The 25,065-nt window shown below is 39.4% G+C and overlaps 1 protein-coding gene across 3 annotated transcripts in view; it reads left to right on the forward strand.

Annotated features, from left to right (window-relative positions):
* The window catches only part of LOC119858292 (hexokinase-1), a 65,846-nt gene extending 41,509 nt beyond the window's left edge, over positions 1-24,337 (forward strand). For all 3 annotated transcript variants that reach the window (XM_038408507.2, XM_038408508.2, XM_043519346.1), the window contains 9 exons: positions 913-1,217; positions 4,211-4,359; positions 4,472-4,591; positions 6,585-6,680; positions 7,800-7,899; positions 11,749-11,932; positions 15,479-15,634; positions 19,704-19,937; positions 22,552-24,337. In XM_038408507.2, the coding sequence (XP_038264435.1) occupies positions 913-1,217; positions 4,211-4,359; positions 4,472-4,591; positions 6,585-6,680; positions 7,800-7,899; positions 11,749-11,932; positions 15,479-15,634; positions 19,704-19,937; positions 22,552-22,696 (1,489 nt within the window). In that variant the 3' untranslated portion in view covers positions 22,697-24,337. The remainder of the gene's footprint in view (positions 1-912; positions 1,218-4,210; positions 4,360-4,471; positions 4,592-6,584; positions 6,681-7,799; positions 7,900-11,748; positions 11,933-15,478; positions 15,635-19,703; positions 19,938-22,551) is intronic.
* Positions 24,338-25,065: the final 728 nt, after the last annotated feature.

Consider the following 25,065-nt stretch of genomic DNA (forward strand, 5'->3'; position numbering starts at 1 on the left):
GTATACTTTTCATTAGAGGCAGTATCTAGTTGGAAAAGTTAATTGCTTAAAATACTTTGATACTGCTTGGGGGGTGGAGCATATAGTATAGATACATTGTAGATGGACCATAAAGGAGAAGGATAAGTATTGTATGTGGAGTATTTTTGGAAGAAACAAAAATGTTTGCATTTCTTAAATCTTTTTGTGGAAATTTTCAGGTATTTTGGTGAATTTTTTTTTATTTTTTTTTTTTGTTCAAAATTAAAATATTCCCTGAAAATGTTTGTTATGGAAAAAACTCCATTATCTTTATCACCTCTACTAGATGTAAGGTATCTAGTGCATGATGTTTGTTTATTCTGGTGTTTTTAATTTATAAGCTGATATTTTGAGCTTTTTAATTAATTTTTATACGTTTCTCCTTAAGTATTAAAAATAAAAAAAATATTATGATACAAGCTAAAAAGAATCTGCAGTAACATAAGAGATGCCATAGTGGCTCACACCATAAGATGATCCAGTTTGATCTGGATATATCCTCTTAGGAGGATGGTATTTTGAGTTTTTTTTTTTTTCCAGGGCTTTTACTAGGATTTTATCTGAATTCAGGAAAAAAATCTGTCTATGGGATGAATACTTTTCCACGCTACCCTTTCATCATGATGATTCCTTTTACGTTGGAAGACATACTTCATCTTGTGTGATATGAGGAAAGCACTGCCCAAGGAGGCTTGGGGCTGGTGCATGCTTGGTTGGGGCACTTGAAAGGAAAACTCCATTGTGCAGCAGAAAGCAGGGATTGGCAAATTTCAAAGACAGAAAAACTAATCTATTTCCCATGCTCCTTTCATGTTTTATAGACAGTGATGACCAATGCAGATTTTTGAGCTGACCAGTGAGAGATTATGATTTTACGATCTTCTCTTACAGATATGCCAGACGCTTGCAGAAAACAACGAGGCGATTAGTTCCTGACTCTGAAGTGCGATTCCTTCTGTCTGAGAGTGGCAGTGGAAAGGGTGCTGCAATGGTCACAGCAGTAGCATACAGGTTGTCTGAGCAGCACAGGCTGATAGATGAGACTCTGGCTGAATTCAAGCTTACTCATGAGCAGCTGTTGCAGATTAAAAAAAGGATGCGAACAGAAATAGAAGCTGGGCTGAGGAAGAAAACTCATGAAAATGCAAAAGTAAAAATGTTGCCTACCTTTGTTCGCAGCACACCAGACGGAACAGGTAGTTTCATTATAATGGATGCAAGAGCAGCATGGTAAATACTAGGGCTGTCATTTAATTGCAGTTAACTCATGCGATTAACTAAAAAAAAGTAATCGCAATTAAAATTTTTTATCATGATTAAAAAAATTAATCGCGATTAATCACACTGTTAAACAGTAGAATACCAATTGAAATGTATTGCATGTTTTTGATGTTTTTCTACATTTTTTAAATATATTGATTTCAATTACAACACAGTATACAAAATTGACAGTGCTCACTTTATATTATTATTTGCACTGTAAAAATAGCAAACAAAATACATAGTATTTTTTAGTTCACCTCATACAAGTATGTAGTGCAATCTCTTTATCGTGTAAATGCAACTCACAGATGTAGATTTTTTTGTTTGTTACATAACTGCACTCAAAAACAAAACAATGTAAAACTTTAGCGCCTACAAGTAGACTCAGTCCTACTTCTTGTTCAGCCAATCACTAAGAGAAACAAGTTTGTTTATATTTACGGGAGATACTGCTGCCAGCTTCCTATTTACAATGTCACCTGAAAGTGAGAACAGGCATTCACATGGCACTTTTGTAGCCGGCATTGCAAGGTATTTACGTTCCAGGTATGCTAAACATTCGTATGCCCCTTCATGCTTCGGCCACCATTCCAGAGAACATGCTTCCATGCTGATGACGCTTGTTAAAAAAAATAATGCATTAATTAAATTTGTAACTGAACTCCTTGGGGGAGAATTGTATGTCTTCTGCTCTGTTTTACCCGCATTCTGCCATATATTTCATGTTATAGCAGTCTCAGATGATGACCCAGAACATGGTTCATTTTAAGAACACTTTCACTGAAAATTTGACAAAACACAAAGAAGGTACCAAAGCAAGATTTTTAAAGCTATCTACCTCACTTGACCCAAGGTTTGAGAATCTGAAGTGCCTTCCAAAATCTGAGAGGGATGAGGTGTAGAGCATACTTTCAGAAGTCTTAAAAGAGCAACACTCCGATGCGGAAACTACAAAACCGGAACCAGCAAAAAAGAAAATCAACCTTTCTGCTGGTGGCATATGACTTAGATGATGAAAATAAACATGCATCAGTTTGCACTGCTTTGGATGGTTATTGAGAACCCATTATCAGCATGAACGCATGTCCTCTGGAATGGTGATTGAAGCACAAAGAGACATATGAATATTTAGTGCATCTGGCACATAAATATCTTGCAAGACCAGGTACAATGGTGCCATGCGAATGCCTGTTTTCACTTTCAGGTGACATTGTAAACAAGATGCGGACAGCATTATCACCTGCAAATGTAAACAGACTTGTTTGTCTGAGTGATTGGCTGAATGAGAAGTAGGACTGAGTGTACTTTGTTTTTTTAATGCAGTTTTTTTGTACATAATTCTACACTTGTAAGTTCAACTTTCATGATAAAGAGATTGCGCTACAGTACTTGTATTAGGTGAATTAAAAATACTTTTTCTTTTGTTTTTTACAGTGCAAATATTTCTAATAAAAATAAATATAAAGTGAATGCTGTACACATTGTATTCTGTATTGTAATTGAAATCAGTATATTTGAAAACGTAGAAAATATCAAAACGATTTAAATGGTATTGTTTAACAGTGCGATTAATCACACATTTAATCACGATTAATTTTATTAATGATGCCATTAATTGTGATTGATTTTTTTTAATCGCTTGACAGCCCTAGTAAATACATAGCAGACTGTACTTCCAGCCAAGCAGGACGCTGTGGTGGAAGAAAACAAAAACCATAAACTTGGAGCTGAAATGCTAGTTTGTAATTTAATGAATTGGATCCAGCTAATGGATTTGTGTCTGAAATATAGTCTTTGTTCACTACAAAACTCTTAATCCACCAAAAAGAGGAAATTCTGAGTCAAGGCTATAATTCCTCTTTTAACACAACATCTTCTGTAAGTTAGAGTGGCAGTTGTGAGCCCATACATGAATATAAATGCAGCTCCCTGCCCCACTGCTTTCCATTAGTTGAGAGCTTGCAGGTACTTTTGCCTCATCTAGTACTTGGTGCAAAATCTGTAAGTCAGTGGGAGTGTTTGAGAACTTTTGAATCCAGTCCATGAAAAGTGGCTGGTTCCAGTCTCATCGCTCTTAGATAGCAATTGATACATCAACTAGTAGAGGCAGCCTCATGCTTTCTCTTGTCATCCATACACAGCAGAGAGAATGGCCACTCCCTTTTCTTCTTCCCTTACCTCCACTAACCTGTCTCAAGCACATGTACTGCTTAAGAAGAGCACACTCTGCAATTGCTGAAGCAGGAACATAGCACCATCTGCTGGCTTCCTGGATAATTCTTCACCTTTTGGAAAAAAGAAAAGGAGTACTTGTGGCACCTTAGAGACTCAGATTTATTTGAGCATAAGCTTTCGTGAGCTACAGCTCACTTCATCGGATGCAGGAGATTCCACTGAATGCATCCGATGAAGTGAGCTGTAGCTCACGAAAGCTTGAGGCTAACAAATTTATTTGAGTGTAAACTTTTGTGAGCTACAGCTCACTTCATCGGATGCATTCAGTGGAATCTCCTGCATCCGATGAAGTGAGCTGTAACTCACGAAAGCTTATGCTCAAATAAATTTGTTAGTCTCTAAGGTGTCCCACAAGTACTCCTTTTCTTTTTGCGGATATAGACTAACATGGCTGCTACTCTGAAACCTGTCACTTTTTAGAGAATGTGTAGTTGAGCATGTGCAGTTGCAAAGACCACCCAGTCGCTGTTGTCTTTTGAAGGAGCGGCAGCTATGTGGCAATGTATTTCTTCTGCTCCTTTCAATAAGCAGGGAGAAGGCTTAGAATGAACATGAAAAATCTTTAAAGCCTTCAGATGATTGAGAGAACTTTCAGAGCCTTATGCCAAAACTCATGCTTGGAAAATGAAAAACGGACACCTGCTTATGCTTTGTTTCTGTGTTCCTAAAATGTATAAATACTTTGTTACAGAGAATGGAGATTTTCTGGCTCTCGATCTGGGAGGAACAAACTTCAGAGTTTTGCTTGTGAAAATCCGTAGTGGTAAAAGGAGAACAGTTGAAATGCACAATAAAATATATGCTATTCCTATAGAGGTCATGCAGGGTACTGGAGAAGAAGTGAGCATTTCCATTTCTTTTTAGCATTATCACTTATTTTCAAAGAATGTGTAAATATATATTTAAATAAATATGACTAATTGTAATAATGTTTATATTTTTCTTTTTTTAGCTGTTTGATCACATTGTTAGCTGTATCTCAGACTTCCTGGATTACATGGGAATAAAAGGCGCACGACTTCCCCTTGGCTTTACATTTTCCTTCCCTTGCAAGCAGACCAGTTTAGATGCTGTAAGTTTTATAATATCTTGTATCTTTTGAATCTGTCCTTTAGTGCTTCTTCTGGGCCTGATTCTCCACCTTCACACAGGCTACATAATACTTACTTACAAGAGTAGTTCTATTAAAGGTTGTAGTGGGAATGTTTGTGTGAGTAAATCTGTGGAAAGAGTTGCAGAATTATGTGCCTTGAATGTAATACTGACTTCTATAGTAGGTTGACATTATTCTATTCAACACTGTTTTAGAAAGATGGCTTTCTCTACCACATTTTCATCTAGAATTCAACATCTACCACGTGTGGTTACATTCTGGGCAGTAACATTCTTTCCCTGTAATGTGATTTTTCTTTGACTAAAGTTGTAGCATCTTCAAAGTGCAAATGATCCTTTATCTGGGACAATGGCACCCCCTATTTCACTTTTTGTCTTGCATTTTCAGTGTTGAGCAGAATATGGAATGATTTAATTATCAGATTGCTTTTTAATTTTTGGAGATTTTGTCATTCAATTAGAATTTGTTGCTTTAGTCCAAATTAAAAAGTCGATGCAAATTTTGAAGAAGCAAAGAGACCTTTTCTCTAAATGTAGCTTCACAGTAAAATATTTGAAATTTGGAGTAAGTAGAAAATATATATAACATTCATATTGAAAATAATAATAATAATCATATGTAAAGGAGTGCACCAATAATAGGTGCTCCGTGACTCTGTTTGAATCTTTAAGAGACTTTTTTTTCACTGTAAAGTGCATATTTGTCTATGTCAGGTAGGCATTTTTAAAGTTAAAAACAAAGCCATAACATGGTGAGCTCTGTCTAGAACAGGGGTTCTCAAACTGGGGTCGGGCCCCTTCAGGAGATTGCGAGCTGTCAGCCTCCATCCTAAACTCTGCTTTGCCTTCAGCATTTATAATGGTATTAAATACATAAAAAAAGTGTTTTTAATGTATAAGGGGGGGTCGCACTCAGAGGCTTTCTATGTGAAATAGTTTGAGAACCACTAGTCTAGAAACTATGGTTGAGGGTGAACCACTTACAGTATCAGGGAATAGAATTAATCACCATCAGCTTGAAAAATGGTCCTTTTATCAAATCAGTTAAAGAGCTGTTCCAGCCAGAGAGAGAACCTGAGCATGACTGAAATACACAGTATATGCCAGGGGTGGCCAGCCTATGGCTGCGGAGCCACATGCACCTCTTCAGAAGTTAATATGTTTCCTTGTATAGGCACCGACTCTGGGGCTGGAGCTACAGGCACCAACTTTCTAATGTGCCGGGGAGTGCTCAGTGCTCAACCCCTGGCTCTGCCATAGGCCCTGCTCCCACTCTGCCCCCTCCCCTAAGCCTTCTGTGCCCTAGCTCCTCTCCCCCGCGCCCCGCTTGAGCCTCCTGCATGCCACGAAACAGCTGATTGGGAGGGGGAAGTGCTGATCAGTGGGGCTGCTGATAGGTGGGGGGAGCGGGGTTGGGGAGCTGATGGGGGGGGGGGGTGCTGCTGACGTATTACTGTGCCTCTTTGGCAATGTGCATTGGTAAATTCTGGCTCCTTGTCAGGCTCAAGTTGGCCACCCCTGGTATATGCTGTTCAGTAGAGGGTTGTGGTACATTCCTATACTTGTGGTATATTTCCCCAGAGAACGCTGGAGATGCTCTTCCTTGTTTCAGCGCTCCGTATCTGGGGTTCACAGGTGTACAATCCAACAACTGGGTTCCGGTCTGTAAGAGCCATGGTCATGTCTGTGAGATCACCACTGCCATCTGCATATAAAGTGGCATCCGGGTTAGAATGTACAACCTCTCACAGTGGAACACTGTTGTTTTGTCCCATGGGTTTAACTGCAGTTTGCAACAGATATGTTTGATATGTATGTGCTTTTATGTACGTTTATGTATCCAGTCTTTTAAACCTAAGTACGTGTTTCAGAATGTTTTTTTAAAAACTCTCATGTTCTAATGAAAGACATACTCAGAAACTTAGTAATGAATGCCTTTTTCTTCTTTTTAGGGTATCCTCCTCAACTGGACCAAAGGCTTTAAAACTACAGATTGTGAAGGAGAGGATGTAGTGTATTTGCTTAGGGAAGGCATTAGAAGGAGAGAGGTGACATTTCAATCTTTCATTATTTTCTTGAATGTATTTGTTAACTTGATTTTGTGTAGTAGAATTCTTATGTCTCTGGCATTCTGTCACTGATGAATTGGGATGCACTTTCCTTTTGTATTTACACAAATGGTACACATCTTACAACGGGGCTAGGAAATACACAAAAGAAAGATTCTTGCAAACAAAACCACTTGTTTCTCTATGGTTGGTTGCTTTGTGGGGATAGTGTATGTTGAGTCCGTTGGTATGTAGGAGCTATGAGGGGATGGGGCATGCTCAGTGCAGATGGAATCTTCAGGGAATTTATTTGCCAAACTTTAACACATTACTACTGAGCATGTGTGAACTGACATTTTTCAGAGGCTTGTAATTTGGCCAGATTTAGGTGAGTTTTCGTTGGGATGACAAAAGGCACATCCCTGACACCAAGGCAATACCCCAGCCAAATTTCAGGTCCCTGCTCCAAAGAATGGAGATACTAGAGTTTCTCAACAAAATTGCTTGTAAAAGGGTTTTTTTGTTTGTTTGTTTGTTTGTTTTAAAAAATAGGCAAAACAACATATTTTTCCCTATTGTATTCTTGGAAATGGCAGAACTTTTCTAGGCAAAATTTTCCAGAACAATTCAGCCTGAGACAACCAGCAGGCATGGAAAGTTTCAGCCTGCATGGTTTAAGCTTGACACAGTTACAAACAACTGAAAAGAGGATCTTATAATGAAAAGCTTTGAGCAACATTCACTATATGACTGCCTATAATGTATGTGTGTGAATGTGAATGAATAGTGAGTGTTCTCTTATCCCTATATAAGAAGTTAATATTAAAAATGTCCTAATCTAAATTTGTATTTGCACTGCAATAAAGTAGTATACTTTACAGCTCCAGCACAATATACAGTACCAGTAAGTCATGATACCTTCATGCAAATTATATTACTACTTCGGGTTTTAAAAGAAAAAAATCATTTGATTCTTGAATATTAAGTTTATATTTGTATGCAACATGTTTTAGACAGTTGGTTAATTCCTTGCAGGCTAACAAATATTGTAAGAGTGGGTTTGATATATTGCAAACAAAGCAGTCCTTTTTTTATAGAAATATTTTTTTTTCTTCAAAGGAATTTGACTTAGATGTTGTGGCAGTGGTGAATGATACAGTTGGCACTATGATGACTTGTGCATATGAAGATCCTAATTGTGAAATAGGACTCATTGTGGGTAGGTATTAGTTACTTTTTTATTTTTATTTCAACTGTAGATTCTTCTAAACAAATAATTTTGTTCAATTAAGACTATTAGGACACATGATCGGATGTGTTTCCTCTAATTCCTATTGTTAACTAAACCTGTATCTGGGATGTTTGTGGAGTTTTTCAAACCTGACTTAACGTTTCTTCTCCTGATGAATAGGATGAATAGTTTCCTTGAAAAGCGTAACCTGAATCCATCTGATGATAATATATATCCAGGTCTAGGTTTTAAAACTAACAGGAGAAATGTGCTGTTTCCCCCATTGCTATTTTTGCCAGTTTCATTTTAATACAGAGAATACAGAAGTGAAATATAGCTTTTGACTAATAGACGTTCCCTGGAGCCATCTATTTAAGTCAGTTAGGTGAAAAAAAATCAACAAATATATTAGTTCTTTTTTGTTTGATCATTAGAAATATTGGCTAATAAATATGAACCTATACTGACTATTTTAACTTGAAAATCAATCTGTTTCACAGAATTAATGCAAAAGTGACCACATAAAATTGCCAGTATGTGGTTACGAATTAGTTTATTCTGTAATATGTATCCCTAATTCACTAGTATGCTGACCCACATCTTGCCTTGGTCATGTGGTCTGCCCAAGACAGACTTGTAAAGCAAAGCTCACCAATTCCCAGCAGCTGCGCAGTCCGCAAGCCTCGGTAAGCAAAGTGCAGTGTACTGCAGCTGTATTCCAAGCAGTACAACAGCTTTAGAGTTGCCAGCCCTCCAGGAGTGTCCTGGAGTCGCCAGGAATTAAAGATTAATCTTTAGTTAAAGATTGTGTCATGTGATGAAACCTCCAGGACTATGGCCAACAAAAATGACAATCCTACCTGAGATAATGCCACAGGAGATTTTACTAGATTTAGCTAAAATGCCATCCAGGGGATGTAAATAGGTGCATGTGAAATCCCAGAGCTGCTTCTTTTTTTTTTTTTTTTTAATTTTCTTTGGGCCAAGTTCTTTGAGATCGAGAAGGCCAGTCACCAAGTAGTTTTTCCCATAGGGAAAGGGAATGGAAGTTGGAATCCTGAACAGAAATTTTAGATTGCAAAACTCATTCTGTCTGTTGTGAACATTTGTGGTAAAATGGCAGAAATTTCACACCCAGATAGGATTTAGCAAAATATCAAAAATTAGTTAGTGTCATGCAGTTTGGGCAAGTTTCGTCTGCAAAACTCTGACTGTGTTATATGCTTGAGTACAAGATTGCCAGAATAAAGGGCAAATTGTCTTTGGAGTCATAAAAGTCTACTTGTATGAATATTCATTGTTGTGGATGCATTGGTCCCAGGATATTAGAGAGATAAGGTGGGTGAGGTAAATCTTTTATTGGACAAACTTCTGTTAGTGAGAGAGACAAGCTTTTGAGCTTACACAGATATCATCTTCAGGTCTGGGAAATGTACTCAGTGTCACAGCTGAACACAAGGTGGAACAGATTCTTTAGCGTAAGTAGTTAACGAACATTTCAAAGAACCATTCAAGTCATTAGAACTCATACAGAAGAATGATATAAAAAGTCAAAAACATTGTATCACCTCTGGGTGAACACTTTTTACAAAGTGATCACTCTGTATCTGACCCCTCAGTCCTCATCCTCAAATGAAACCTGCACAACACCTTCAAAAGATGAGCCTGGGAGCTTAAATTCACAACTTTGCTAGACACTAAAAATCATGGACCGAATAAAAACACTGGAATTATGGTTTATAATAACAGTCTATAACCCACTAACAACCCCCCCCCCAGCTATCTTCCCCGTCCCTCCCCTTTTTCCCTATGACTGGTGGAGTGTTAATGGGCCACTTCACCTTGAATGGTCCCTTGAAATATGTGGTGTTCGAGTGCTTGCTTAGGTCCATCCCATGTAAGGTGCGTGCGCCATGTGTATCGTTGCTGGAGATATTTCCCTTAGCGGTATCTGTTGGGCCAGCTCTAGTGCCTCTGGAGCCGCACACGTATGCTCCGGAATAAAGGGTGCCACTGGCCCCGCATCCTATTAGTTCCTCCTTATCACCCCTAACGGTTGCTGAAACAACCTTTTTTGCTGCGGCAAGACTTCTTTCCAGTGGTTTTTGGATTCCTTCTTCGTTGTCATCATACTTTAGTGGATATCGTTTTTAAAAGTAGTGTTAATGTATATAGTTAGTCCCTGTCATCGAAGGACTACTTCACTGCAGGGGCTGGGCATGCCCTGGTCCCCAGGCTTCAAGCCTTGTGCCTACAGTGGCAAACGATGAGTAACCCTCACTCCAGCTCCTTGAAGTGCTTTGGGGAAACCCATGTGAGAGACAAGTGCCAGATCTGTCGGGACTTTCAGACCCTGTATTAAAAAGGTCAGGGACATTGGGCTGAAGGCTATCCTCATGGAAGCCATTCTCAGACCAGTCTCAGAACTGAGCTGTTCTAATTTGGCACCGAGTACTTTGACATTGGTGCAAAGTGCTCCCCCAGCATGGAGCTCTTCTGGTGCTAAGGAAGAAGCACAAGAAGCAGCACACCGACAGAGGGCACTCACTGGTTCAGAAGAGAGACAAGCGAGGAAAAGGCAGCATATTGAGACCTGTGCTTGGCCACTCTTTTGCTCCCGGACTGTATTGGCACCATCAACTCTACCTATGGTGTTGTGTCTGGTGCGGGACCCTCCACCGACACCAGGAAGCTACCACACTGCCAGCGGTCTGACAGCGCCATTGACCATAGAGGCTTTCCAGGCAGCTAGGGATCTTCTTTCTCTACTGATCACGCCAACCCCAATGGGATACCTGTCAGTTCCGGTATCCGGAAGCAGGAGGGAGCAAGGAACATTGGGCGCATTCCTGGCACTGGGCTGACTGGCACCTTCTAGGGGCAAACCTTCCCTGATCCCAGCGTCCTAATCTCTGGTGCATTACCGATCCCTGGAATCATGGCACCATATGGAGGTGGATGCAGGTCAAGTTTAATACTGTGATTTTTGGCAGGCTAACTAGAGAGAAAATGGAAACATTAACACATGGCGTTCTCTTGTATGGGATTTATAGCAGTTGTGTTCTATGTGCATCAGGAAAATACTAACACACGTGAAACGGGTTTCTTTTTTGTTTCACTGAGCAGTGGGCTTTTTCTGAAAATTTGGCTTTTTCTCTTCTTTCTCAAATTAGAATTGGACAGCAATATGGAGAGGTTGCAGCTACAGAATAATTCAAGAGTTAGCCATTAACACTGGCAGGTGTACAATCCCTGTAATTTTTTTTTTTTTTAATTTAGATGGATGTCAGAACTTTGGAAAAATATCCTAATATTAGGCCAAATACTGAGATCCTTACTCAGGCAAGATTCTTATTGAACCCAGCGGGAGTTTTGGCTTAGTGAGTCAAAGCTAACTAATAACTTCAGGATTGCGATTTTGGCTTCAGATGTACATTAACTAGAGTTGCATGTTAATCTTCTGTCAGATGTTGTGCTGCTTCCCTCTTGTATTAAAAATTCTTAGGAAGCACTTGCCCAATTGGAATTGAAGAGCCCGGGTTCATCTGCTGCTAACTGTGCCCTGTACTGCATAAAGCATGCTTCTCTCCGCCTTTCCATATGCAATTCAGCCCTGGCCAGCCGGAGACTTCTTGCAGAGGAGGCACTGCATGGGTAATATCCCTATACCTCACTGTACTAGCAAGGGGAGTATTTAGTTCCATCTCCTTATAAGTACTGAAGATTTATTATTATTACAATATGAAATTATTTTATAAATATGAAAAAAGCAGGTGAAAAAGCTCATAAGGGGTTCTAATGCTTGTTCTGGTATTTAAAAAAATAATCTTGTTTTAGGTACTGGCAGCAATGCATGTTACATGGAGGAAATGAGAAATGTAGAGATGGTAGAGGGAGATCAAGGACGAATGTGTGTGAACATGGAATGGGGTGCATTTGGAGACAATGGATGCCTGGACGACATCAGGACAATTTATGACAAAGCTGTCGATGATTATTCGTTAAATGCTGGAAAACAAAGGTATTTTATGCTGTATTCTAGCAAGAAATATAATGCAAAATTTATGGAATACTGATGTTCTAGGAATAAGTGATATTGCCTTCAGCTGATTTTAAAAGTGGTGTAATTAGATCTCCATTTACGGAAAATGGAGGGATTAAGAGGACATAATAGTTTGCACCGTCACTGTCCCCTGTTGGATCACCCTTGTTCCTGATTTCCCAGATGGATGACTTTCTCCATCTCTGACAGGTCAAGTGGTTGCAGTTTTTTCTCTTATGTCAACTCTGTGTTGGTCATCCTTGCCTTTGTCACCTCCAAGCTGTTAAACTGCACTGCACTTTGCTTGGGACTACCTTCTCACAGTCATCTGGAAATTTCAGCTGCTGCAGAATGCAGCTGTCCGCTTTTTGAATGCGGTGAGCTGTTACGTGCCCAGAACATCTGCTCAAAACTCTGTACTGGCCTCTTATTTGTGACCAGTTTAAATTAAAGGTTTTGGTGAGAACGTGGAAGCAGGATATGTCAGAGTAGGCTTTGGAACTCTTAGTGCATGGTAGCAGGGTCTGCACAATGAGTTAACATGTGGCAAGCTAGTGCACTCCAGATTCACGCTGCAGCTTACTGCACACTAACTCACTGTGTACACAAGCCCTCATATAAATATACAATAATTTATAAAAAATATGATTAGAAGTGAAAAAACACATGAGGAATATGGAGAAGGTGGCAGACTGCCTGGGAAGCTCCAAAATTTAAAGTCCATAAAGGTTCAGGCACTGAGGGAGCTGTGAGATGGTTTTTTGCAATGACAGCAAAGTGAGCATGGAACGAACTGCGAAAGGAGTATATAATTCAAAGAGAGTTAGGCACTTGAGAGAGGCCATTTATAGGTTACAAAACTGTTCATGGACCTGATTGGACTGTACGGCCCCCTTCCAATGTGAAATGTGTACCTAGGTTGGATATAGGATCCAGTAAAATATCAGATTTGCACAAAGGACTGAGAGAGACCTGTAATGTAGTGAATTATTGATTAAACAAAAAAAGCGAAATGTACCTTGCAGTGAATTAACAGATGTGGAGTCTGGAGTACTGTGTATAATTCTGGTCACTGATGTTAAAGAAAGATAAATTCAGACTAGAACAGATGCAGAGAAGATGATCATGGGAATGGAGAGTCTATTCTTTAAGAGAAGACTGGGTGGTATGTTTATAAAGCAAATTAAATTGTGACTGTAGCACAAGTAAATATACCTGTGCTAATCTAGCTCTCACAGATAACAATCATAGTGAAGACTTGGTGTCACAAGCTTTTGCATGGGCTAGCAACCTGAGTACATATCCAGAGTCCCCAGTGCACTGGTGCTGTGGTAGCTAACCCATGCCAAGGCCTGTGCTGCCATGGCTTCACTACTGTTGTCACCGATAATAGCGCCAGTATACTCACACCCCATCACACCTTTGTTTGCTCTATAGACTTACCCTGTAAGAGCTTGGCTTGTTTAGCCAAATACAACAAAGGCTGAAAGAGAGGACATGATTGTTCTCTATGGCCACATCTACACTATGGCCACGCTGGATCGGCGAGTAGTGATCAATCTATCAGGGATTGATTTATCGCATCTAGTGTAGATGCGATAAATTGATTCCCGATTGCTCTGCTGTCGACTCCGGAACTCCACCGGGGCGAGAGGCGGAAGTGGAATCGACGGGGAAGCAGTGACCATTGATCCCGCGCCGCAAGGACGCGAAGTAAGTGATTCTAAGTCGATCTAAGATGCGTCGACTTCAGTTAAGCTATTCTCGTAGCTGAAGTTGCGTATCTTAGATCGATCCCCCTCATAGTGTAGATCAGGCCAAAAAATACACAAGGGGAGGGAAGTAAGCACCAAAGGGGAAGAAGAGCTATTTAAGTTAAAGGCCAATGTTGGCACAAAAAAAATGGGTATAAACTGGCCATGAACGAATGTAGACTGAAAATTAGGAGATGGTTTCTAACAATCAGAAGAATGAGATTCTGGAACAGCCTCCCAATAGGACTAGTGGGACAAATAACCTAACTAATTTTGAGGCAGAGCTTGATAAATTTATCAATGAGATTATATGATAAGATAGCAGGAACGTGGCCTTCATGATCCAGGAGGTCCCATCCAGTGCTATGCCCTGTGTTCCTATGTTTAGTTTTAATTATTAAAATAATACTTCATCCTCAACCAGTAAATGTTCATGTAGAAATGTTTATCGATGTCCATCAGCTGAGCATCTGATAGCAATAAAAATGCTGTTACAAATCAAAAGATGTATATCAGATCCCTGCTTTTTAAAAGAAAAGTTTATTAATATGCGACCTCAGCACTGCATTGTCTGTTACTGTATCACTGCTGAGAAGTGGGAATTGACCACTGGCTTCTGTGTTTGTGTATGAACAAAGTGTGAATTAGCAAAATTCTAACAAATTAGTAATTGTCAAATATGTTAAATGTTTGAGAATCATGTTAGCAATTCAACAATAGCTTGGAGAGCTAAAAGGAATTGTAGTACTCTCATCTAGGGGCAAAACTGACAACTAGTTACAGGAGCAGTGCAAAGAGGGTTGGCATAAGCATAGATTCCAATAGTATACAGTATTTGAGTTTGTATAACACCTTTTATCTCAAGAACCTAGCATGATTTGAGTACACCTAATGACACTTCACAATACCCGTGTGAAGGATGAGGATAAATAAAATACTGCTCTGGCTGCGTGTATGTCCAAAGAAAGGGGGATCAAATTTAATACAAAAGCGTTTCCTCAGAGAATTCAGTTATTCCTTTTCAAGGTCTGTCACAACTGTTTATTGTACACAACTATAATATTATTAAAGAGCTAGTTTAGGACAGAGATGTTCAAACTTTGCCCAGTTGAGCATGATCTTAGCAATTTGGCTGGAATTTTAAGGAGGCAAAGATAATATGGATAAAATGGAAGACATTGCATTTTCTATAACCTTTAGTATAGAGGGATGTCCTTGAGAAATTGCAAGTCCCGACATGCAATGTTTGGATCAAGATGTGTTGGGTTTTTTTTTTTAACTCGATGATTAGTTATGCATTTTGGCACATTTGCTGTTGCCTCCACATCTGGACATGTACAACAGATTAAGTGCAGCCAGACATTGAAATAAAATCTTCAATGATACAATGTAAATATCCCTACTCTCTGTACTGATGAATTAGTCCATAATGAAATCAATAAGTAATGGTAAGTAAGCTATACTCCTGGAAATACTCATGAACACGTAATATTACATTTGCCACTTTTTTTCAGTGAGTTACCCAGTAGTTTCTGCTCTTTGTAGAACTCCTCTATGAAAAAAGGTAATGCTCCAGGGACTGAAACTCAGGTCTAAACGCACATTGTCTGTGTAACCTACCAACACCGAGGTAGTTCCTTTTAATGTTCTAAGACTCCAGTTATGAGAGAGTTACCAAACCCTTCATTACTGTTCTGCATATCTATGTAAACTAGTTGGATTATTTATAAATAACATTCCTTCTGAACTGTACTATTGTCTTTAATTCCAGGTATGAGAAAATGATTAGTGGAATGTACCTGGGAGAAATCGTTCGCAATATTTTGATTGACTTCACTAAAAGGGGATTCCTGTTTAGAGGTCAAATTTCAGAGTCGCTGAAGACCAGAGGTATCTTTGAAACCAAGTTCCTTTCACAAATTGAGAGGTAAGATTGATACACAGTAGAATTGCTGGAGTTGAAATAGTGCATGTCTAATTTAGTACTGGTGCTTGAGGGGAGGAAACTAGGAGTGCAGTTCAACTCTGCTTGTCATTGGAAGGTATCTGTACCATAATCTTCATTAAAGAGTGATGAATATCAGCAGATCGAATTTTTCTAGAATTAAACTGTGATTATACAACGTGTCCTCATTAACTAAATCTGAACAACTACTTGGCATTCAATTCTTACTGAAGTGCACATAGGTTTGTAAACTGTAAGGCCCTGCTTCTGAAAACATTCACGTATGTGCTTAATTTTATTTGAGTAGCCTTACTGAATTCAATGTCCCCATCTTGCATGAGTAAAGTTGACCCCTAGGCAAATTTTTGCAGGATCAAGGCCTGAATTGAGTAGATCTCAGATTCTTTGTTGTCAAAACTTATACACATTGGTAACTGCTAAATGGCAGATATGTCAGTGGTCATGGAAAGCCTTACATTATTTGACTTGTATCTTTTGTGTATATTTATGTAAGATAGATGTTACTATTTTCCTTTTCATACTCTGGTGAGATTCAGGCTAATTGCCTCAGCTCACAGAATTTTAAACTGTTTAACTTGCCTTTACAATATATGTTTAAAGCTTAATCATGTGTTTTGGTTTCTTTTACCTTTTCTGAAAGTAAGATTCTCTAGCAATTTAGGAATTCTAACATTTATAAAATGCAACATTTTCCTTTTTAAGTGTCATACAGTAGTTTTACCTGTCCAGCTGAATGTGCACATGATAAACTGGAAGGAAAAAAAGATTTATGTCAGATTAGCAAAACTATTTATAGAGGACAATAATGAAATGGGAAGTTCACCTTAGAATTATAGGACTTTTACATAGGGAAATAATGGGAGCAGAAATCAGGAGACAGAAAAATGATTTTATGCTCAAATACATCTGTAAATACGAGGGAAAATATTTTGTTTTGATTTATACCAGAGGCCTATAAAGGCTACAAGAAGAATTCTTTAGAAAGTCTTCTCCATTCATAGGAGTATTTCCAACTAAGGCCATGTCTACACTACAGTAACTCCTGGCTTAATGTTGTAGTTATATTCCTGAAAAATGCGACTTTAAGTGAATCCAATTTCTCCATAAGAATTAATGTAAATGGGGGGAGGGGTTTAGGTGCCAGGGAAATTTTTTTCACCAGACAAAAAATATATTTATTTATTTATTTATGTTTTTTTTAATATATAATATATATATATATATATACACATACACACACACACACACACACACACACACACACACACTCTATAAGTTTTAAAGAAACAATTTAATACTGTACACAGCAATGATGATTGTGAAGCTTGGTTGAGGTGGTGAAGTTAGAGGGTGGAAGAGTGTAGGATATTTCCCAGGGAATGCCTTACTGCTAAATGATGAACTAGCATTCAGCGGAGCCCTCAAGGGTTAACACATTGTAGCCTCACACTCTACAAGACAGCACGAATGGAGGGAGGGGAGACAGCATGGCAGACAAAGACACACACCCTGTTTGTGGGGGAGAGAGAGAGATGCTCATTGCCCCTTTAAGTATGCTGACTCGACTCTTAAGTACATTGCCTTTAAAAAATCAGGAAGTTGAGACAGCAGCTGCAGTCTCTCTGTCATGAGCCCTGTCCTGTCCCCACCTTGCTCTATATGGAGAAGGGGTAAGCAGGGGGCAGAAGTAGTGGGGAGGGGGACACCCTGACATTAGTCCCCTTCTTCCCCACTCCCCTGCACAGCAATCAGGAGGCTCCCAGGAGCAGCTCCAAGGCAGTAGGGGGAGGGACAGCTGAACTGCCCGGCAACTGATAGCCTGCTGTGCGGCTGCTGCACGGGGAGCTGATGGTGGGGCTGCTGTTTCCAAGCCCCCACCAGCTAGTTCCAACGGGCTGCTCTTCCTGCAAGCAGTGGACAAAGCAGGCAGCTGCCAAACAACATTATAAGGGAGCATTGCACAACTTTAAATGAGCATGTTCCCTAATTGATCAGCAAAGTAACCATGAAACATCGTTAACTGGGACGACTTGAAGTGAGGAGTTACTGTACCTTTTATGTCGGCAAAACGTATGTTGCTCAGGGGTGTGAAAAAAAACACCCTCCTGAGCGATGTAAATTACGCCAGCATAAATGGTAGTGTGCATAGCGCTATGTCGGCAGGAGAACTTCTCTCGCTGACATAGCTATTGTTGCTCGTAGGAGATGCTGTAATCATGTTGACTGGATTGCTCTCTAGTTGGCATAGAACAGCTACAGGAGAGATCTTGCAGTGGCACAGCTGCATTGGTACAGCTGCTGCTGTAAACTCTCTAGTGTAGACATAGCCTGAGTCATAGTGATGGTAATCAAAGATGCTTTTGCTGTTTTTGGTGTTTCATTTTATTGTTTGTAAGTTTTAAAACGAAAACAATTTCCTTGTTCTTATTGAATACATACAGTAGTATGTAATAGTAGAGATATAATTATTAAGCTATACTAGCAATAGCTACCCATTGATTATTTATTTGTATTGTACTATTAGTGCCAAGATAGTATGTTGTAAAGTAATTTAAAGGCCACTTGATGTTTCAAGGAAAAGCATAATATAATAGAGACTTGTAAATACTTTTTCTCATGGAAATATCCTTTAGAGGAAATGATGAGGGAAGAGATATGCAAAAAAAAAAAGTCTGTTGAACCAATATTACTTCTAAATAGAATGTGCTGTAATGTTTGCCATGACTCTCTTTATATGATTATTGATGCTTGAATGCAGCAGCATAGGGTGGAGAAATGAGCTCAAGATTGTGAGACGCTCTTGTGAGTGCTAACCTGGCTCCAACAGCAAATACTTGCCCGATGTGCCTATGATGCTTTGGTGGTTCATCTAGACCAATAAGAGGTTCTGTCACTGCCTGCTCTGTAACCTTGGGGACCTCTGTGTTAATGCAGCTATGGTTCAGAGCCCTGACACCAGCAGAATGCCCACAGCACAGTGGTCTCACCCTGGCTTCCACCAGCTCAGTTACTCTTTGCAGGGTGACATCCGACAATTCTTCTAGTCCTGAGTCTCCTCAAAACTGTCTCGCCTGCAGTGTCCTGTCCCTGTTATTGGGTGCTCACAGAGGTAACACCAAGTTTTCCAGTACACACAACAGCTTGTTAGCCCAGCTGGGTTTATACCCAGCACTGAGATAGCTTGTAGTAAAACTGAGAATAAGTTTATTAACAAAGAACATGAATTTAAGTGATTTCAAGTAAGAGCAAAAGAGATAGGAAAGGGTTATAAACAAAACAGAAGTAACACTTAATTCTAGCAAGAAAAAGTGCAGTTTTATGTAGTTTCTTGCTCACTCCAAACTGCCAATATTCTCAGGACTGTTTTAATAGGAGGATTCAGCTTTTATAGATACAAAGCACTGTCTTCTTTGTTCTCTCGGGTGAAGGATTATTCAAATGTATATTACCCTAAAGTTCCTTGTCTCTATTTCAAGAGCCAGGAAGGCTTCCTGGGCGTACAGACTCTATCCCCCATTGTCATCACCCCCACTTTTTAGCTTGATGGCTTTGTTTACCTTGTATGTAAATGTACTTTTCATTGTCCTCTGTGATCAAGTGGATCGGACAAGTAAATACATATTCTTTTGTCTAGGGCAGGCTGGGATTTATGGGCTGCCCGTCAAACACATTTTAAGGACATCGTTGCATCCTACATTTATAACTCATTCTACTCACCTCATACGTACATCACACAATGGTTTTGGGACCAGTGTGTCTCCAGTTTGCATATGATACTTTCCACAACATCTTTCAGATACAGATTATGACAATAGTGTGTTGGGGCAATGAGTGTGTCAGGCCTAATGTGAGTCATGGTATGGTGTGCCCTCTGCGCATTGTCATTCATGGGCTCCTAAGCTCACCGTGCCTCACAGAGGGATTGTGAGAATTTATTAGGTGTAAATAGTTGTATAAATACTAAATATTGTTCTTGTTAAAGGCTTCATTCAGTGACCTGGTCAAACATCTTGTTCTCCTTTCTTTTCAGTGACAGGTTAGCATTGCTTCAGGTACGAACAATCCTCCAGCAGCTGGGCTTGAATGGTACCTGTGATGACAGTATAATTGTAAAGACGGTTTGTGGAGCAGTATCCAGAAGAGCAGCTCAGGTGTGTGGAGCTGGAATGGCTGCGGTTGTTGATAAAATAAGAGAGAACAGAGGATTAGACCACCTGGAAGTAACAGTTGGTGTAGATGGGACTCTGTATAAACTACATCCACAGTAAGTGTTATTTTTCTCTGCATCTGTTTGCAGTAAGTGCTTCATTGCTGTAGGTTTGGCCTTTCTCTGAAGTGTCAGATACTGGTCTCTGTTAGAGGAAGAATAGTCATTTAAATTAATAGCAAGCAAAAACAGAGCTTGAAAAACAATTATGGTTGGAGCTTTATAAGGGGAATAAGAGACTGTAAAAGGAATAATAAAGCACAAATAGTTAGCAGTAGTATGCCAAATAAAAAGTAATAAAACTCATTAAATAAGTTGGAGGTCAGAAATACAGGCGAGAGCAATAGGGCCATTAAATAGGGGAGAATACAAAGAATTATTGCTTCCAGAAAAAGAAATGACAGAAGAATTAAATGGTTTCTTTGTATCAGAGTTTGATATTGCAACTTTGGAGGGTGTTTGTATGTAGTCATGAGGAAGAACTGTAGAGACTGACATATTAATGAAACAGTGGTAGGCAAAAATAAAGGAATACAAAACAGATTACTTCCATGAAAGATATGGCATAAGCTATCAAATAGCTGAGCCATGAACTGCTGCTAAGTTAATAATGGTATTACAGTAGTGTCTAGATGCCCCAGTCAGGGTTTGGAAAACCATTGTGCTAGGCACTGTCCACACAGATGGAATGAAGAGACAGTCTAGAGATGATACAGTGTATAAATTGCTGTGGATCTGTGAAAGGTAAATTTTGTTGTAAAATGTCATGACTTCTGCAGGACTGTGAGGAACCAGTAGATTCAGTATATCTCGACAGTCAGATGTGGGCCTGACAGATTATCATATGAAGTATCTAATAGGGGGGTAGATAATAAATTAGTAAAATGCTAGTAATTCTCAACCCATGCTTTTTATAAACATGTAGTTTAGGGTCTAGGTCATATATTGCCCATAACTTGTGTATTTTTGAAAATTATATATACATTTATGCATTCCCAAATCCCCTGCTTCCATCACCCCACTCCCTGCTGTGACATTCCGGGGTGCAGTCAGAGTGGAGAGCTCCTAGGATTACTGTGACATTCCAGGGTGAAGTCCAGACCAATGCAGGGCTCTCAGCCCCGCCCTGCAAACTTGGGTGCCTCACAATGCTTTGTAGCTCCCACCTGAGCCATCCACAAACAGCCTTCCAGCATGCAGGTAACACCCTGAGTGTCTGTATATAGCTGCAGCCTGGAAGCCACACATCAGTCACACTGGCTTCCACCAGCCTGGGTTACCACTTGCAGGGTGACCCAAACACACTCCCAGTCCAGATTTTTCCCCAAAATGTCTGTTCTGCACTGTCCAGCCCTCTCGTGGGCAGTCAGACATATTCGGTTCATTGCCTCTCTAAGGGGATCCATATACAACAGTTTGTCTCCCTAAATGGAGTTACCCACACAGTTCACAACAGTGAATTAGTTTTGATTAAAGAATAAAATAAAACAAGTTTATTTAACTACAAAGAGAGAGGTTTTAAGGTAGTACAAGTATAAGGTATTAAGGTCAGAAATGGTTACAAGAGAAATAAAGATAACACCCTTTCTAGGATTAAAACTTAACAAACTAGACTTGGCTTCAAGGTGAAGTCTAATACCACATGTTTCCAGTAACGTTGCTGACAAAACTCTCAGGCTGGGACCAGTGGCTGTTTCTTTTGTTGTCTTAGGTGAAAGAGGGAGAGATGGATAAGGAGAGATATCTTGGGGTGTTTCCCCCCCCTTTTTATAATGCAGTCCTCCTTTGAAATGCATTTTTCCAAGAGTTACTCCTAGATAAATTTCATTCCTGCTGGGAGATTGGAGTTATGGAGTATTGTGGTGAAAGAGGTTTCATACGGATCTGTTTGTTCCTGCACTCCCCTCCTTGCCAAAAAATGTCCACTTGATAGGTAATTGCTCATCAATTTCGATGATGCCTGGCTAGAGACGTCAGCTTGTTTTTTCTCTTTTAGAGACTGGTTTACTCCGACTTGTCTGGTAAACACATTTCAAATCTAATTTCAGCTTCTGTTTATAACTTTACACATAATGTTACTACACACGTTTCATCATGATATTAATGACCACTGAGTTATAAGTTTTCAAATGATACCTCACAAGACATATTTTATACAAAGATTATTACAGTACTGTGTAGGGTGTGACTACAGGGGTGCATTTGGTCACAATTACCTCATAGCAGAAGTGGTGAGAGGCAGGAGCAAGCAGCCCAGGTGGTAAAGACAACTCTTCATCAGCTGTGGGGCTTAAGGGAGCTTCCCCATCGACCTCCCAGAGCCAGTGACTGTATGGAGAGGTAGGATCAACTCCTAAGTCTCAGTCTTGCATTAATGATGGTAGGAGGGAAGGGCAGAGGTAGTATACGTTCAGGCAAGCATGCTCCCTACAGCTAAGGGGTGGAACTAAATAGTTATCATTTAAACTGCTTTTCCTTTCATAGCTACCATTGTTATGTTGTCTCCCAATCACCTGCACTCTCCAGCAATGTTCTTCATCTCTCTTTATGTGCTTAGCCAGTGTTCAGAATTTTGATGGACTATGTTCCTCATGGCAGAATCCTGTAGCGATGCTGTCGCCCAGAGATGGATGCTGGATTACACTTACATCCGTATCTGTTTGTTTTGTAGCTTTTCAAGGATCATGCACCAAACAGTAAAGGATCTTGCACCAAAATGCAATGTGACATTCCTCCTTTCAGAAGATGGCAGTGGGAAAGGAGCAGCTCTCATTACTGCTGTGGGATGTAGACTTCGTGATGCTGAGCAAAACTAAACTCCAGAACACTGGCTTTAATTCTGCCTTTCGAGCACTTTCTTATAAAGCAGCGACTCTGTAGTCTGAACTGGTAGAAGACCAGAATTCACTGCTTTATTGAAAAATACAACTAATTACATAAAAAATAGGATACAAAATAGAGTGTGTGCTGTTGATAATATCACCCATCTCTGGACCCCCAATCTGCATGTTTCTTTTCCACCTGGTTGGTACATACATTCCCCATCTCTAGGTCATTAAAATCAGTTTATTATTTATGCAGCTGTCAAAATAAGTTATTGTTTGAGATAAAATTACAGCCAAATGATATACATTAATGAGAGCTACTTTTACTTCATATGAAATGTATTCTCTCCAGCAGATAGTATGTCCATGTTAAATGCACCACTGATATGCTGAACATAAAATCAAGGTGTTTATGCTTATAGAAGCAGAAGTAATAATTCCCTCCTGCATTTCTGCCCAATGTTGTTTCACTTAAAATGACTCTGGAAATATTACAGTGTGTCAGCACTGGGTGCTCACGTAACTGTATAGTGGGACTTAGAATATGATTTATTTGCCTCCAGTTTTATTACAGTAAAAGTAAATGGCACCGTCCCACAAATCTGGTGTCACTGGCATTTGCCATTGCTTCTGTGAATAGTGTTGTGTTATGAAGTACAATATGTATTGTTTAAAGAGGAAAATCTTTACTAGTAAAATCAAGTGATTGATTGGGGTAATCCAAATCTCTGGACATAGGAAATCTGTGGTCCTTAGCAGATTTTGCTGTATTCTTCAGAGTCTAAGATTTCTAGACTTTCTGTAAAAGTTTTCTATCCCTTTTTTACTAAATAAATCAGCACATTGCTGCTGTTTTGCTGAATCTATAGCTAAACAGACTGAAATAGCATAATACAGAAGTGTAAAATTCTGCTTCTTACTTTAAAGAGTTTTTTTATTTTTGGGGGGTTTTTTTGCTTCAAAGCAAGTTTTAATGTTTAAACACCTTCTCAAAACACAAACACCCAACTAAAGTTAATGATCTAAGGAAATACCAGGGTCTGGCTTTGGTTTGGACGTTAAGGAGCCAGGTGCGTAAAACAAACAAACCACACAAACCGTGCCAGGCCCAGTTATTCTATGGACTAAAAACAACAACAAAGATTATATACATACTTCGTATCCCTTCCTATGTTGAATCGATTCTGTCATTGTAAGTATTTAGCCCATCTATTTTTTTTTTTTTTAAATCGAGAAGCAAGTTAAGCCAGGCTACATTAAATAACTTTTGCATGTCACACTTTTTTCCTGCAAAAAAAAAAGGAGAGTCCTCTGTAGTTAGTGCTTCCTTTTCTACCAAAAATGAATTGAGGTCTCTGCAGCTTGCTCTTCCCTCTTCCTGTGTCACCCCCAAGATTTGGATTGCCCTAGTTATTGATAACATTTCAGTATGCACTGTGGTTGAATGTTGTAAGGTAACATGTGAGTCACAAATAGTACTTGCAGCTTTAAGTGTGTGTGTCTACCTGAAGAATTGCATGCCTAACTGGTTTTGCAAAGGTAGAAAGTCTTTTTACTTTGCACACTAGTAATAGTTATACTAGTGTTAAGTGATATTTGTGAAAATATTAAACTTTTTTTGATGTGTGTTAACTGGTGTCCCGTGATTCTTTCTGGAAGAGGCTCTGTTGGATGATGGCTTGGTACTTTGCAAAGCTCTGCTGTTTTATAAAGGTATAAAACCTAATTACAGCGATGTCCGAGGTTTTTATATTCCTATGTACTCTATTACTAAGGAGGAGTTCACAGGCATGACAAAGACTTGGCCTATTGTATTAAAGCAAACCTGCTTAGAAATACATTTGGCCAGCTGTTCAGTTCTGGGTATAATAGATGCACCTCTGCAAAAGGACTCTTATGGAGTCCACAACCTCCTTGTTTGTGCACACCATCTGACATTTGCACAGCCATATATGTCAGGTAATTGCATACATCCACTGGTTTGCATATGCAGTTACCTGATTTGTATGTTGAAATGTCAGTTTGTGTGCACAAATGTTGAGCTCTAGCAGGTGTGCCAATTGTGCCTCTAGTTGAAACTATACAACTCATAATCTCTGCACGGCTGTCAGCCTGCCAAGGCCCAGGTATGCATCTATAATCCAAAATGATAGACAAAATAAAGTGAGAAGCTTGCTATGCTGAACAAGGTTTTTGTTTGCTTGTTAGTGTTACATTTTCTATCATTTTAATTTCACAAATCTTATTTATGATATCGGCAATCTTTTGGAGATGGCTTGAGCCATAAAATTAGGATCTGACTTTTGAGCACTAGTAAATGTGGGTCTGTTTGAATCTGAGAATTTGGTTCAGTATACAGA

The sequence above is a fragment of the Dermochelys coriacea genome, chromosome 7 (genome assembly GCF_009764565.3).
Source record: "Dermochelys coriacea isolate rDerCor1 chromosome 7, rDerCor1.pri.v4, whole genome shotgun sequence".
NCBI classification, from domain to species: Eukaryota; Metazoa; Chordata; order Testudines; family Dermochelyidae; genus Dermochelys; species Dermochelys coriacea.